This window comes from Perissodus microlepis, chromosome 13, assembly GCF_051167445.1.
Source record: "Perissodus microlepis isolate ML-2025 ecotype Zambia chromosome 13, ASM5116744v1, whole genome shotgun sequence".
NCBI classification, from domain to species: Eukaryota; Metazoa; Chordata; class Actinopteri; order Cichliformes; family Cichlidae; genus Perissodus; species Perissodus microlepis.
In genome coordinates, this window is record NC_140473.1 from 14,437,307 (window position 1) to 14,453,071 (window position 15,765).

The 15,765-nt window shown below is 38.4% G+C and overlaps 3 protein-coding genes across 3 annotated transcripts; 1 reads left to right on the forward strand and 2 right to left on the reverse strand.

The window, feature by feature from the left end:
• Window positions 1-212: 212 nt before the first annotated feature.
• Window positions 213-4,231, reverse strand: echs1 (enoyl CoA hydratase, short chain, 1, mitochondrial). The gene is made up of 8 exons (XM_084948658.1): window positions 4,053-4,231; window positions 2,559-2,756; window positions 2,330-2,457; window positions 1,933-2,032; window positions 1,318-1,422; window positions 942-1,061; window positions 783-850; window positions 213-669 (listed from the first exon to the last, which is right to left on the reverse strand). Exons 1-8 carry the CDS (start codon window positions 4,141-4,143, stop codon window positions 604-606), a joined length of 876 nt encoding a protein of 291 aa, XP_084804784.1. The 5' UTR covers window positions 4,144-4,231; the 3' UTR covers window positions 213-603.
• A 763-nt stretch (window positions 4,232-4,994) lies between these two features.
• On the forward strand, window positions 4,995-9,107 carry sprn (shadow of prion protein). The gene is made up of 2 exons (XM_084948660.1): window positions 4,995-5,114; window positions 7,652-9,107. The coding sequence occupies exon 2, from the start codon at window positions 7,652-7,654 to the stop codon at window positions 8,117-8,119; it is 468 nt and encodes a 155-aa protein (XP_084804786.1). The 5' UTR covers window positions 4,995-5,114; the 3' UTR covers window positions 8,120-9,107.
• mtg1 (mitochondrial ribosome-associated GTPase 1) lies at window positions 9,077-13,846 on the reverse strand. Its single transcript, XM_084948659.1, has 11 exons — window positions 13,609-13,846; window positions 13,418-13,484; window positions 12,162-12,264; window positions 11,996-12,082; window positions 11,837-11,893; window positions 11,383-11,473; window positions 11,229-11,290; window positions 11,046-11,142; window positions 10,833-10,914; window positions 10,608-10,720; window positions 9,077-9,554 (listed from the first exon to the last, which is right to left on the reverse strand). Exons 1-11 carry the CDS (start codon window positions 13,709-13,711, stop codon window positions 9,457-9,459), a joined length of 960 nt encoding a protein of 319 aa, XP_084804785.1. The 5' UTR covers window positions 13,712-13,846; the 3' UTR covers window positions 9,077-9,456.
• Window positions 13,847-15,765: the final 1,919 nt, after the last annotated feature.

A 15,765-nucleotide genomic window follows, 5' to 3' on the forward strand; every position in this document is an offset into this window, starting at 1 on the left:
ATTTTTGTATTAATGAGCAGTCGAACCTGTGTACCTAACAAAGCAGCTGGTCAGCATGTGCTTTGTTAGCATGTTACAAATCAGCCCCTGCTTGCCAAAAACAATGTTTATGAAATTGGAAAAATATATGTAAAATATGAAAAATGTTTAATGGAATAAACTAATATGTTTACGAGTGAATCATTAATAAAGTCTTCCCATGTCTTCTTGCCTTAAGAGTCACTCCCAGGGTTTATTTGTAAAATGTACAGAATAACTTGCCTACAAAATACAAATGTTTGACAAATGAAAAGGCAAAGTCAGTACATGTCACATGCCCTACACCACCTGCTACACACTGACTATAATCACAGAGATCAAATCATATTCACATTCAACCCCCTTGCACCCAGACTCCATTTGATGATGCTGATCCTCGTCAGATGGGGCTTCAGTGAGAAAGACACTCTTGTGCACTCACATGGTGGCAAATCCTAGTCCCAGCAGCTGGCAAATTCCAATAATCCTGGATTTTTGCATCACTCAGCATATTACACACAAGGAAGTGAGCCACTGATATCAGAAACTTTGTGTTCTTGACTGTGATCTTCATCTGCTCCTTTTCTAATTGTCCTGGAAACTGGCCTTTCTCTTCTCCACAAAGGCAGTCATGCCTTCTTTACGGTCATCCTGTAGGGAAGGGAAAAAAACCAAAAAAACCAAAACAAAAGTAGATCATGGATTGATTATTAAAATCTGACTCCACTGTTTTCACTTAATCCCATATTAGTTCTTCTACTCACCGTTGCAAATGTAGCATGGAATAAGCGCTTTTCCAAGCGATTCCCTTCAGCCAGAGTCAGTTCAAAAGCTGCCGTCACACAGAAGATGAGTCAGAAAAAACATCCAACATATTCAGCTCAGTCGGTTTTAGAACATTTAGCCTTTTAAAATGTGCATACCTGCGTTAACAGCCTCTTTAGCCATAGCAGACACGAGTTTGGAGTTGGCAGCAATCTTCTCTCCACATTTTACGGCTTCAGACACCAGCTGGTCCACGGGATAAACTTTACTCACCAAACCTAAGAAACACAAAGATACACAGTTGAGAACAATAAATATAATAAGTCAGTTTATTTGACACACTATTCATGTCACATTTTTGTTTAAAAGCAGACTCTGTGCAGTTTAGCTTTGCTGTTATCCAGGTGCAGAACTATTCAGTACCTTCCTGTATGTAAAAGTACCAGAACCACAATCTGAAAATAATCTTTTTTAAGAAAAGGTTGTTTATATAAAGCAGAAACTTGTAGAACCTGCAGTGCTCTTTGTCATTACCTGATTGCTTTGCCTCTTGAGCACCAATCCTGTCCCCTGTTAGTACCATTTCCATCGCTAGGGATTTGCCCACTGCACGTGTCAGCCTCTGGGTGCCACCCGCCCCTACAGGCAGAGAGACGTTAAGGTGCCAATAAACCCGCCTCAGTGATGTCATCACACAGATACAGTCATTTATACTTGTTAAGGTGCAAAAAGCCACTGCAGTATTCTCCTATGCAATAGGTGTTGCCACTCAGACAATATCGCGTCATACACACTGATAAGGAAGAGAAGAAGTCAAAACCAGAAGCCAAGACTTTGTCGAGTGTTTTTTTTTTTTTTGCAAAGTTTCTTCCACAAATTCAAACAATTTTCAATTTTCAAATAATTCCAACATCTTCCTCTGTGTGTCAGTATGTCTCTGAGTTTCTGTGCAGGATCCTCATTAAAACGGCACAGCAGGCCAATGCGCCATAAAGATTGTGTCTCGCGAGACAGGATGTCACACGCGACCTACAACTTAAGTGACACGATGAGCAGAAAAGCTTTACAATCGACTGCTCAAAAAGCCAGCCTCTAGTAAAGAGGTGCAGTTTAACAGAAAAGTACAGTAATCCATAAATCAGACTTTACCAGGAATGGTCCCCAGCAGGATTTCTGGTTGGCCAAACTGAGCCTTCTCCCCAGCGTAGATAATGTCACACATCATAGCAAGCTCGCACCCTCCACCGAGCTGAAAGAGCAGAATGCATGTATAAAAACACCAAAGCAAGAGCTGTTTGGATAATACAACTGAACATATTACTTCTGTTGTCCTTAGTTTTAACAATGATGCCCCTCTACAGTGTGACATCCACTTTCTGAGCCTCGAAACTGTCCTGCAAAGAGCCCAACCAGGAACGCTTGGATTTTTGAAGAATTAAAAATGGCTACCAACCCAACCTGATCCCCCACTTATCAACAGTAACAAGCCTACATGAAAATCCCAGAACTCAAAACAAGCAAACAAAAAACAAAACTTGAAACCTACAGCAAATCCATTGACAGCTGCTATCACAGGCTTCTTCACTGTGGACACTCTGTTCCAGTGAGCCAGGAAGTTTCCACCGTAACACTCCTGGAAGGTTCTATTCTGCATCTCTTTAATGTCTGCTCCAGCTGCAAAAAAGTCCACACCAAACTCAAGTTCACTTAAACAGTTTTACGTGCCTTCAAAAAGGAGGAAATCTGCAAATACAAGGACAGAAAAAAGTCCTCACCAGCAAAGGCCTTTTCGCTGCCAGTGATGACGACAGCGCCGACGTCTCCATCAGCTTCAAACGCATCCAGCGCCTGTCCCACCTCCTTCATCAGCCCGTCGCACAGAGCATTGAGAGCCTTAGGTCGGTTCAGCTGAATGAAACCCACGTTTTTCTTCTCACCTCGCTTTTCCACCAAAATATGCTCATAGTTACCACCTGCATGAAGACAAAATTCAACATTAACGAAAAACTTCCAATGTAACTTTCGCTGTTAGTGTCCTCATTTTATTTTTTAATATTTTATTTTGAAAGTATTTTATAATAATACAGCAAAAACAACAAGGCAAGATAAAAGCTTTAATGTCTGATCTGACTACCCTGGACATTTAATTCCTCACGTGCAGCTGCGTGGGATAAGATCAAGGCTGCAGCTCATGCTCAAGTTATCGTCATAAGAAAAACACTGATATCAAAAGTCAAGGTCGATTATTCAAGAAACAGTTAAGGATTAACACCAACAGCCTAGTAGTATGGCTTCAGACAGTGAGCAAAGTTACAGCATTTATTTGTATTAAATGTTAAAATTACTCTGCACCTTTAACCTGGTATTTAGAGCTAGAGTCTCATTAAACTGAGGCTCACGTCTTTCAGGACAGACACAAAGAAGTACCAGAAGATTTTGATCCACCATGCAATACCAAATGGAGAGCATGCGATTGGCAATAATTTAATTTTTCAGCATAACAAGGACATGGATTGGCTTCCCCAGAGCTTAAGCCTCTACATTATTGAAACAGTGTGGGATTATCTCGACAGCGAACAGAGCAAAAAATGGAACAACATCCAGCTTTGAATGTCCTTCAAAAAGCCTGGAGAACTCTTCCTGAAGACTACTTAAAGAAATGATAGTAAAGCTGCCCTGAAGAACAAATGTGATCACACCAAATATTGCATATGCATTATAAGTTGTTTTCTCCTACTTGTATGTTTCAACAGTTACTGAATGATTGCTCACTGTGTTGTGTAATTCCAAAATGGCTCTCTTCTTGTGTGAGCCAAACTCCACCAGGTCACATAAACTTCAAACAAAATCATCAGAAAATAAATGTAAAAAAAAAATAGCAGCAATAACAGTAACAATAATAACAATAACAATAATAATAATAATAATAATAATAATAATAATAATAATAATGATGATGATGATGATGATGATGATTGCAAAGACTAAAGGGTCAGCACCTGGAAGATGCCACGTTCAAATTCCCTTTGCAAACCGCACACAACACAACATTGACAAAAGTGGGGACTTTTTCACACAGTTAAGCTCCGCAAACAAAGACTTTGCGATGCAAAAACACCACCAACAACACATAAACTGTTGCCCTAAACGTGAAGCCGTCGCACAGACAGTGACGCAGGTTTTTGACATTGTAGCAGCTGTTGGTGCAGCTGCAACAAACTGACCCCTGCAGACACGGTGAAGCTTAAACCACAAACACACAAAAACACCTGAGCTGTAGAGGCGGGCTGCGGATAGCACGGCCGGGGCAGCTTGGTAGGGCTTCAGCAGCGAAGCAGCACTTCGGCAGAGGAAGGCCATGACAGCAGGATGGACGTCCGATAAGTTTCGTCGGGAGCAGCTAGCAGCTCTCGCTCGCCTCCTGTTGGTTCTTATTTGTTGGTGTTGTCCGTGAACGAGCACGTGACAGAAACTCGCGCTACCGCCACCTGCTGTCTGCAGAGGTGAAATATTTTTCCTTCTACATACGTGATGAAATATCCCTGTCCTCTCCACCATCTTCCTGTTTTTGCACAAAATTGATATATTATTATAAGTCAGGAATGACAAACATAAGGCTAGAATAGAATACGCCTGACAAAGACGCCAATCCGCCCACTGGATGGTTTTGCACTATATGAAGGAGGGCATAGATTTTTGACTTTTAACTGTATTTTAAAAAAGAAAGACCTAATTTTCAAGACAATATGCAACGAGAAGCTTTTCTGTAATTTTACACATTTATTTATTCGTTCTGGCATATTTCTTTAATTTACTACAGTAGCTTTTCATATAGAAAAGCTTATAGAATAATCACATAGAAAAACCGAGACCTGCTGTTAAACTTCTTTTGCTTACAGCCTATTAATTTGAATTGGTATGTATTTAAACGTATCTACAGAAAGGGGAAAGTCGCTAGTTCGGTCAATTTAAGATTAAAAGTGGGCCCTGTGTGGCCAACGATGTAAAATGAGTTCATGATACAGATATACCTTTTCATATATATACAGAGGAAATACACCGGTTTAATTACTTTCTACATAAATAAGATCGCGAAATCATTTTTAAAAAACTAATTAAAAAAACATTGAATCTAAACTGATATTATAAAATGCCTATGAATAATTATTGAAGTCAGCATAACAATATTTGATGCTCAGATGTTTCTGTGAGCGTGCTGCGCGCTCTCGCATCCCTCAGATGGAACAAGCCTGCGCCGTACACGACAATCCCCTCCATCTTTCCTCCGAGTACCAACCCATTAACGGGCTTAACAACACCAGGGAATAAAGGTAAGTCTGTTTTGATGTAGCGTGTAACCTGGGTGTATAAATCCAATATATAATTATGATTTTTTTTAAATCGATGATCAGGCTGTAACATGAAAGTGCTAATTTATGAGAATGTACAAGACAATCAAATAGGATGCGTTGTCGATGCATTTGTATGCATATATATGATAATTTTGTATAAAAGGACAAGTTTTAAGATATGGAAAATATATTGTCGAAGAAATTTTTTTTTTATCTTTGAAAACAGTGGCCCAGTTTCCTGCTAGCATTTCAAACGATGGCCTATTACTACCAACAAACACGCCATATTATTATTATTTTTGCCTTTTATTTATAACCCTCCATTTTATGACTATTATTGCATGTAGTCTCACTGCAGGCTGAGACCCAAATGCAATTTTCTTTGCTTAGCATATTTCTGTTTAAACTGTTCCACTCTAATGGAGAGGGGAGTGATGTGCAACAGAAGCACTGAGCATTAAATGGACACATCAATTTTTGGGGGGTCAGAAACATAGACAGTGCTGTCTATGCTCATTAGCTGGTATTTCTTTAAACACGTGTCACACAAACATATGGTGGTTTTCTAACATTATGCAAAAATAATCAGTGCACAGAAGTCATTAAACTAATGACATACAGCTGTTTCCTCAAAAGCTGTGGGACTGGAAATAAAAATAGGAACCCTTCACACTCCCAGCAAATTTATGGAACTGCATATGCATTTTTATGACAGTCGGGATGATACATTTTTATGATGGAATGACTCTAAAGCATTCATCTTTAATGACTTTGAAAAGAAAGAATTGGGCGCAAAGGTCTGAATTTATTTTTTCTAATCTGCTTTTTCTAATCCACACAGTCCCAATATCTATCTACATATATATATATATATATATATATATATACACACATATCTATCTATCTATCTATCTATCTATCTATCTATCTATCTATCTATCTATCTATCTATCTATCTATCTATCTATCTATCTATCTATCTCTTTGCCAGCATAAAAAGGATTTGTTTGACACTTAGTGGATTGTCCAATACTTAGAACAATGGGGAAGGCCAAAAAACTCAGTAAGGATCTAATGAGAACTGTAGATTTACACAAGTAAGGAAGGTGTCTTAGAGCTATTTCTATAAAGAAAAAAACCCTGCCAATTCTAAGATCATCTGTTCAAATGTAAGTATAACTTATTCAGATATGTCAGCACTTTGCCAAGGTTTGGTAGAAGACCCACACTGTCTAATGAGAGGAAATTGGTTAGGGTGTTCAGGGAAAATCAACGAACCACCAAAGCTCAAGCCTGCCATTAAGTGGAAACTGCTAGATCACCAGTGTCACTGTCCACAGTGAAGCGACATTGTCATGGACTGAGATGGTGCCGACCAAGAACGAAGCCCCTTTGAGCTTGATTGAAATTTTTAGCTGCCCACATCAACAAGTCAAATGCCTTCTGGCAAAAAGGTTTATGGTCAGACATGAGAAAGATTGACATTTGGTCACAATGACAAGAGGTATGTTTGGAGGACGAAAGATGTGTCTTTCAAACCTAAGGACACTGTACGAGCTGTCAAGCATGGTGGTGGTAGCATCATGCTGTGGGGCTGTTTTGCTGCCAGCAGCACTGGTACATTGCACAAAGTGGATGGAGTAATGAAGAAACTGTTTTTGTAATGGATAAAGCCGGCTAACATTACGTTTCTGGAATGACCTTCCCAAAGCCTTGACCTCAACCCTTTTTTGAAGTTTGCCAATTCTTCTAACAAGAGTGGTCAAATATGTAGCCATGATTATACCAGAATCTTGTTAATGGCTACCAAAAGCATCTGGTTGAGGTGCAACTTGCTAAGGTTTATTTAACAAAATATTAGTGAGTATGTATGCACATATTGTATGTATCATTTTGACCCTGTGTGGATGAAAGTAAATTCAAAATCAGCTAAAACTTGTGCACCCAATTCTTCATTTTTAACCTCCTAAGACCCAAACTCTTCCATGGCATGCATTTTTAATTTCTCTTTGATATTTGGGCTGATTGGGACCCGATGAATGTAAAAACAAAGTATTACCAGATTTTTCTTTCCCTAATTTTTGTTTCTAAGAAAAATGAGAGCCACATATGAGGATATTAATTTAAAATTTCAATAGAACAGTTGCAGTATGATGTTCTCGTAAGTGGATATCAGGCCCTTGTAGAGCAAGATTTAATATTTTGGTCTAAATAACCCAAAATGTAATGTCCACACATGTGGACGCCAGGTCCTAGGAGGTTAAAGTCATGAAAGATGTATGTTGTATGATCACCGTGGTCTAGAAAAAGAGCAGCCCAAAGAAATCATTAAAAGACCCAAATTACCATGATGACTGTATATGCAAACTTGAAACTATGCAAATTGACAAATACTTCCTATATATTTGCACAACAGACAAAATATTTTAAGTCTTATTTGACCACTGCATCAAAGGTTTCGCCAAGGAAGGTTTAAGATGTGCCTTCTTGCTTCATCGTGTCCTCTTCCTGTACAGATGTCTGGGATGAACCAGGTGGTTGCAACATGCTGGACTTGCCTCCTGCTCTCTGCCTTCCTGTTTGAGCCCACGCTGTGTAAAGGCGGACGTGGAGGGTCCAGGGGCTCCTCTCGAGGGTCACCCTCCCGCAGCTCCACAGCAGGGACCTACAGGGGAGGAGGCGCTTACGGCGGGACCCGCTCTCGTTTCAGGGTGGCCGGCCGGACGTCACCGGTGAGGGTGGCAAGTGCAGCAGCAGCAGGGGCAGCAGTGGCGTTAACGGCAGATAAATGGTACGCATCTGCCTACCGACGCGGCAACACAGACAACTCGGAGGAAGAGCTGGATTACTACAACAGGACCAATTACTTTGATGCTCTAATGTCAGGTTCTACTCAAAATGGATCTTTTTTCTCTAAAGTAGTTTCTGTCATTATCACAATGTTTTCTCCTAAATACGGACTCTTGATGGACAGTATACTGTAGATATTTGGGTGATTTGTAGGATACATTTGTGATTGGATCTAGAACCGAAGTTCCATCCAGGTTATGATTACAATGCGGAGGACTGACTGGAACCTGCATGGGTAAGACCAGTTAGAGCGGCCACACAGGAGCAGAACAAAACAATGACAAAAACATCACTGTACTGTACTTTTTACAGTTTTTCCAACCGGCAAACAACAGGCTGCGTTACCAGCTTGGTATTCATGGGGACATTTCACCTCTCAGACTTCATCTCTGCATATATAACAGAACTACTGTCAATTTCCACCCCTAAAGCTTAAATCTTAGTATTTCACTGAAGAACATATCAGCAAAATGCCAATGACTCTTCAGAGTCTAACCGAGCTGCTTTCTGCCAATTTTAACTACTGCCAAATTTAAAAAATATACTTTTAATAATATGCACAAAATAAAAAGTGACCTGTACTGCAGCTCTGTACAAATGAGAGAATCTGTGTTTAAAAGCAGACCGGTGTATTAATATAACGTTTGGACTTGCTGCAGTTCATTTAAAATATGGAAGTACAGACTATCAGCTACTTTATAACATTTATTAAGTTGAAAGGGACCTGGCACCAGCATTTTCTCACCCCTGAAATCAAACAGTATTAGTAATTTTTCTCTGAAATATGGACTTATTTATTTTACAGAGGAAAATACGTGTTTTTGTTCAGCTTCCAAACTCAACCAATGCAACACATTTCACTTCGTTCTTTATACAATAATTTAAATAACAGAATAAGTAAGAGTGCTGTGCTTTGGGACAGCTAGTTTTCCACAATCGTCTTTGCATTCTGAATAGTTCACACTCTTTTTTAATAACGCCTGAAATTCAGCTGAGATCTGTGATCGTGACATGAATGAGAGGCAAACCTACCGCTGCTCTCAAAAGCGACCGGTGTCTCTGGAAGGTTTTCACGGTGTTTACATCTTCCAAAAAAAAAAAAAAAAAAAAAAAAAAATTATCTACCTACAGAAGACACTCAGGAGCAACAGACTGTTCCACATTTACAAGTGCACTCTATTATATACTACACTGATGTACATAATAATTAAAGAGTTTGTTATCACTGTCTTTATGCCAATAAATATCCTGTTTACACCACCCTGGATATCTGTCTCATGTATCCTACAAGCAAAACTGAGAATGACTATTTAATAAATGTCTTTTATTTACAAGTCATACAGGAGTCTGGTGACTTTTTGCATTATCCACAAGCCCAAAAAACTGCACCATGTCAGTGCAGACACAGACTAATATGCTCTTGAAGAAATCCAGAAACAGTTTTTAGTTATCGTCGGTAAAATGACTCGGGTCAGTCGAGCATTACTTGACCCAGCTCTCCTTTCCTGAAGGCTCTTATGAAATCATATGCTGCTGCTGTGTAGTTTGGTATTGTGATGGTAACATTTCCTGAAAGAGACAAGGAAAAAATGGGATGGAACCGTTAAAAGAGAAAAGTGCAACAAACCATGAGGATTGCCCCTGAATGACGGCAAGTAGTTCAAAAAAGGTACTGCAGTAGGTTAAACTGCTGATTAAAGCAAATATATGATCATCCAGTCACTTGATGCATTTAAGCATCAAGTGACTAGATCAAGACCACTTACCAAAGTTCAAACTGAGAATGAACATGGCCACACAGCCATCTTAAAGGTTTACAGAGAATGGCCAGAAAAAGGGAAAATAGTGAGTGGCAGTTCTTTGGGTGAAAATGCTTTTGTTGATGCCAGAGAAGAATGGTCAGGCTGCTTTGAGCTGACAGGAAGGCAGCAGTAACTCAAGGAATGTTGAACACACATCACATGAAATGTTGAAGCAGATGGGCTACAGTGGCAGAAGACCACACGGTGACCCACAGTCTTCAGATCTTGATCCAGTAATAGTAACTAAGGAAGTGGCCAGTTGCATATAAGCAGTCACTTTTATTTTTTAGGAATAGTAAGATTTTTTTTTCTTTAGAAAACAATTGTATTTGCTTTTCAAGTTAAATTACAGGTTTTGTACTACTTTTAAATATATAAAAAATATCTATTTAAAGCCTGCAGACTTGTTTTTTTTTTTTATCCCCATTTCAAGCCTTCATGCTAAACTACAAAGCTGCTTGCAACACAGACAAGTCAGTGGCATCAATTTTGTTCCCAGTAAAAAAAGCAAATAAATAAAACCAATTCACTGATAAATAAATCATTAATTACACTGTACAGAGCAGTTGTATGCATAGCAGGGCTGATAGCTCAGTAGGTAGAGTGGCGGCCCCATGATCAGAAGGTCGGGGGTTCGACTCCACTGAACGGCTACCCTGAGGTACCCCTGAGCAAGGTACCGTCCCTACACACTGCTCCCCGGGCGCTGCATTGGTGGCTGCCCACTGCTTCACTGGGTGAATGGGTTAAATGCAGAGGAACTATTTCCCTATGGGGACTAACACGCACACTTTACACTTTAGGATGAGCAGTGTCTTACCCACTCCAGTAATCGCTTTGACCCGCTGAGTTTTTCCAAGTTTTACAGCAATGCGTTTGAGGACATGCTGGATGTCGTCACTAGGCTCTTGGAGATCATATTTGTCCACATAACTGCACACAAACACATCTTTACAGTAAACATTCAAGAGAAAGCTAAATAAAAAAATAAGAAAAAATTCTAAAAATGCACATGAACACAAAATAGGAGAAAGAAAAATTCCACCTGAACTTTCCTAGCCTGTTCAGAGAATAGAGTAAGTAGTCAGCGATGATGTCTTCACCCACTAAATGGTCCAGTATAGTTCCTGCAGAAAAAAAGATTTTCAAATCATTCTGTATAAACAAGAAATCCAACTATTTGGAAAACAAAATGATTTTATCATATATACAAACTGACAATAATTATGTTAGGGGGGAAAAAAACAATTCTGCATACCACATAAGGCCAGCTTCATGCCTGTTTCAACACTCTCAATTTTAGGAGGCAAGACTCCAGGTGTGTCTAACAGGTACATTATGGGTCGCTCACACACCTGAGGGCAGCAGCAGTTATAAATACTGGAATGGTTGATCAGACCATCAAAACACAAACAAAAGCAAACACATTCTCCACACACACCTGAATTTTAGTTAGGACCGCTTTGGTTATTCCTGGTTCCCCACCTACTCGAGATGCACGACCTGAAATTAGTGTACAAGTGCAACACTCGTTAATGAGGAGGTGAAAGTTATACTGAAATCTTCAAATCAATCCACAGCTTTTCTGTATTTACCCTTTTTTAGGTTTGTTCTTCTCAACGAGTTAATAAGAGACGACTTCCCAACATTGGGCACTCCAATCACCATCAGGCAGTAATTTGTATTCTGAAAGTTTAACACGTTAATGTGGTTGCATTTTAAATAAAATCAATGAAGTAGGAAAATGCAACATTCAAAGAAAACTAATTTCTTCAACATAGAAGACACTGGTGAGCAATTTGCTTCCATATTTGTAGCTTAAAGACTAAGATAGCCAATAAGGAGGGACGTGTCATTATTTTATAGGCAAAACTCACAGCATGGTGAGGGTATGAGTGCAATTTCTATAGTTTTGTGGCACTTTTTCTGGACATACTGCATATCTTGTGCAAGAAATTGAATTTGAGGTTGTATAGAAGCAGTGAGGATATATGTTCTCTGCCACAGAGCACTAAAACAATATAGTTTAACCGTCCAGACTGAATGTACCTCCTCACGGTTAAAGCGTGGTTTACTTGCAATAATATCCATCACCTTTGGCACCAGCTAAAGAAAAGAAGACAGAATTAGTTTGCACATCTGTGCTCATAACTTTTGCAACTTTTAGCTGTGTAGGAAATGGCTGCAAACAGTCAAATGTTTTTCTACCTTTTTGATGTTGTGGTCTCTCTGCTTTAAGCAGTCTGTGAAGAGAACATGTGTCATCCCTTCTTTTTCTAGCTTCTTCAGGATTCTCTGCAGAGTAAATGTAGCTGTAGTACAGTAAAATGCTGCTGACATGCGACTCTGCCAAAGCTGCTGCAAGAATTTGTACCTGCTTGTTGGACAGATCAGCGAGGTCCATCTTGTTGAGAATTAGCAAATGTGGTTTGGCACTCAGTGTGTCCTGAAACACCGGGTTTCTTCCAGAGAATGGGATGTTTTTAAAGTTAAGGATTAACATCACAGGGCTCCCGCAGTTTTCTTTTTAAAACGAGTACACTTTCTATATATCAAATTATCACCTGACCACATGCTATTTTTGAAATTCAGAACACACATGGAGTACTTAGTAGAGGACTAGAAACACCTGTCTTGCTCAGGTGGTAAACAAGCTCTGAACTAAACTAAACCACTTTCTACATAATTTAGTTGTTATCTTGCCAAAATCTTGCATAGATAAATATATTATTTTTTTTAAATCAGCTCATGTGCATCTCCCAGATCAGTTCACAGTGATGCACCTTCTATTTTCACAACTATGCACCATGTTTATTGGCATAATAGTGAAAACTCTCTGTCTCTCCTGTAGCTCTTTCTTTAAATAAAGTTTAAAAGGTTACTCCGAATCACAAACCAATGTGCTTTTTTCTTTCCTGTTTTATTTTCCTGCCGTGCCTTAAAAAAGTTGCTTCTACAATGAAAATGTTAACATGGTGCATAGAGTACCTTTTGCACAAAATGTTCTTAAGAGTTTCTCTTAAGGATTAAAAAGGATGATAAAATCCATATACACTGTTAATGTTTATATCAATGTGCTCTTTTTTTCTTATGTGACCTTGTCTGCTGTCCTTCAATATATTTAAGAAAATCAAAAATAGAAAAAAACCTCACTACTTATATACACCATTTTTTCCCATTTCAAAGTCAAAGCTTAATTGTTGTCAAAGCTTTAACTGCTATGTTGTCTATAAAATAATTTGTTTTTAAGAGTGTATAGACTATCTATACATATAATCATAATCCATCATATCCTCTGATGATGCAGAGGTACTTTAGGTAGAGGTAAGGGCTTTTTATAAATAAAAATATTCAGGCTTAAAATTAAAATAGAAAAAAATTACACCAATATAAAAGATTTTTCACCCTAAAAATATGCCAAAATGTCTCATCGATTATTAAGGTATTGGTTAACAAAATAACACGGAAAAATGTCCAAATATCAACAATAAAAGCTATGACAGCTGGCATCTTGCAGCACCCACCAGAAAATACGGTTTTTATTGGAATTTTGATACAATTAAATATACCACTGTTAGTTTTTTATTTAAAAGATGATACTGTTTTATGGTGTAATATAATAAAAAGGATATTCTGGCATCGTGTATTTCTATGATGCAGTCCACACTCTTCAGGTTGGCTCTCATCTGTTTTAGTCCTACAAAGAACAAATTATTTCAGCAACTATGTGACCAAGAAATGACCTCGAACACCAGATTACCCGCATTTTCAAAAGCATCAGAAACCACACTTTACAGCCAATGTAAAGCCGAAGCTGTCACCTTTAGCCATGTGTCCGGGGAACCAGTGAGCCACTTCCCGTCCGCCAAAGTCGAAAATGGTTCTGAACTTGTCGACATGACGGAGTGCCTGGTACAGTTTCATGCTATTTACCCAAATATATATCCACCGTCCTTCATTTGTTTTAACAGAACACTTACTTTGACTCAACTGGATGCACTAAACAGAAATGGACACGTGTCTCACTGTTTACATCCCGACTCGAATCTGCCGTCAAGCTTTTTTTGTTCCGGCACGAAGACGACTTCTTCTACTTTTTTCAGGTTCGTATAACTTACTACTGCCCCCTGCAGGAACACCTGAGCTGGGCAGAAAATCTTCCGTGTCATTGAATAAAAACTGATGACGGTGTCAAAGATGGTGGTAGGGAAATTAGTTCAAGGGGAAGCCTTTAAAAACCCTATTTTGGTACAGACTTTAGGCTATAGTTCATTCTCCCAACAAATCACCCACATCCACAACATTTAAATACAATTTCTTTATAAAATTTTGCAAGTTTACGCACCTTAACAATATTCTTGGTATTAAACAACTTCTCCATCTTATAAACATTTGGTCTCAACCTAAAATACACAGGCAGACATGTTTGTTTTTGCAACTTAAAATGACTACATTCAAATAAGTACGACAATAAACCTTTCACGTTATAACGTGATACACTTGTATTTTTCTTTTGCCTGGATGGCAGCTCTACGCTTCCGTAAATAAGTAATGAGAGTCATCTCCAAGTTTCCCTAATCTACAAAGTCCACATAAACATTTAGTACATATTTAGTACATACAACTCCATAAAATCTGCCCATAATGTCTGGGATACCACTAAACCTTTTCCAGATAACACAAAATAGAAACTACACAAATTTTATTCCAGTTTGATCTCTTGTTTAAACATTCTGTAATTTATTGGAAAAAATTAGAATTCCAAAATGTTTAATAATATTATTAAACATTTTGGAATTACAATTTTGTCTCAGAATATCAGATATACTCATCTCAGTAAGTGCTCTTATAGCTATCATTCACCACTCTGGTACGTTCTCATAAATAATAAAATCCTGTATATTGAAATGCTTGCTTTAAGATTCAATTAATGAAATGTCTTCATGGTCCCGCGCCTCTGGTAAAAGCAACTGGTTAAATAACTGTAACTGAGTTTCAACAGATAATCCCAGATCTCTAGCTTTAGTTAACAAACTATATCTGCCCCAGTTGACTTAATAGCCTTTTCAAGTGATTATTGTAATTAAATGTGACACCAAGATAAGCATAATGATGATCCACTGCTTGTAATACAGAAATTCCAAATTTGAAGTCATGGAATTTTCTTACTTTACCTCTTGCAAAAACTTTACTTTTATTAGAATTTACACTTAGTTTCCAGTCAACACAATATCTTTCTACTGCATTTAAAGTCTTCTTCTTCTTCTGATGAAGCCTTTATTTGCCACTTGCAGTTGCCTGCAGCGAAATTACACAAACATCACATCGGGGAGACGGGTCAGAACAGGTATACAGGCTTCTATAGCTTTGTCTCTGAGTCTGACAATACTACAGTGTCATCTGCATACGTACGAACAATAAGTCTTACACAGACCTCAGCATCATCATCACTCATTTCTCAGTCATTATAATACCTATTCATTGTATACTCAAAATCATTTAAAAAGATTGCAAAGAGGTGATACATTTTCACCCCGTTGAACCCCTATATTACAATCAACAAACTTTTTAAGAATTTATTTTTTAAGATTTGACTGGTGATCTGAAACACCGGTATGGATGATGAGACTTAGAAGGACTTTGATGATTCTAAAGGCAGAAAATCTTAAATAAAAAGTTAAAGTATATTATATGTTACAAATTAGCAGCAGGTGAAGATGCATTACTGCTGCTCTAGAGCTCTACATGGACAAGCCCCAGCCTACCTCAGTGAACCTTTAAATCCATACATCCTCAGCAGATCCCTGAGGCCCCAAACTCTCCTCTGTGCCTGAGATCTGTGAACTCTGTGAGCTTGCTTAAAAAAACAACTAAAAAGTTATATTTTAAAGCTGTTCTAGCATTTTTGAGGTGAAGGACCTCGTAATATTTGCCTTAAAATGCATCATGTCAGGAGATGTGCTTAGTTCCTAAAAATT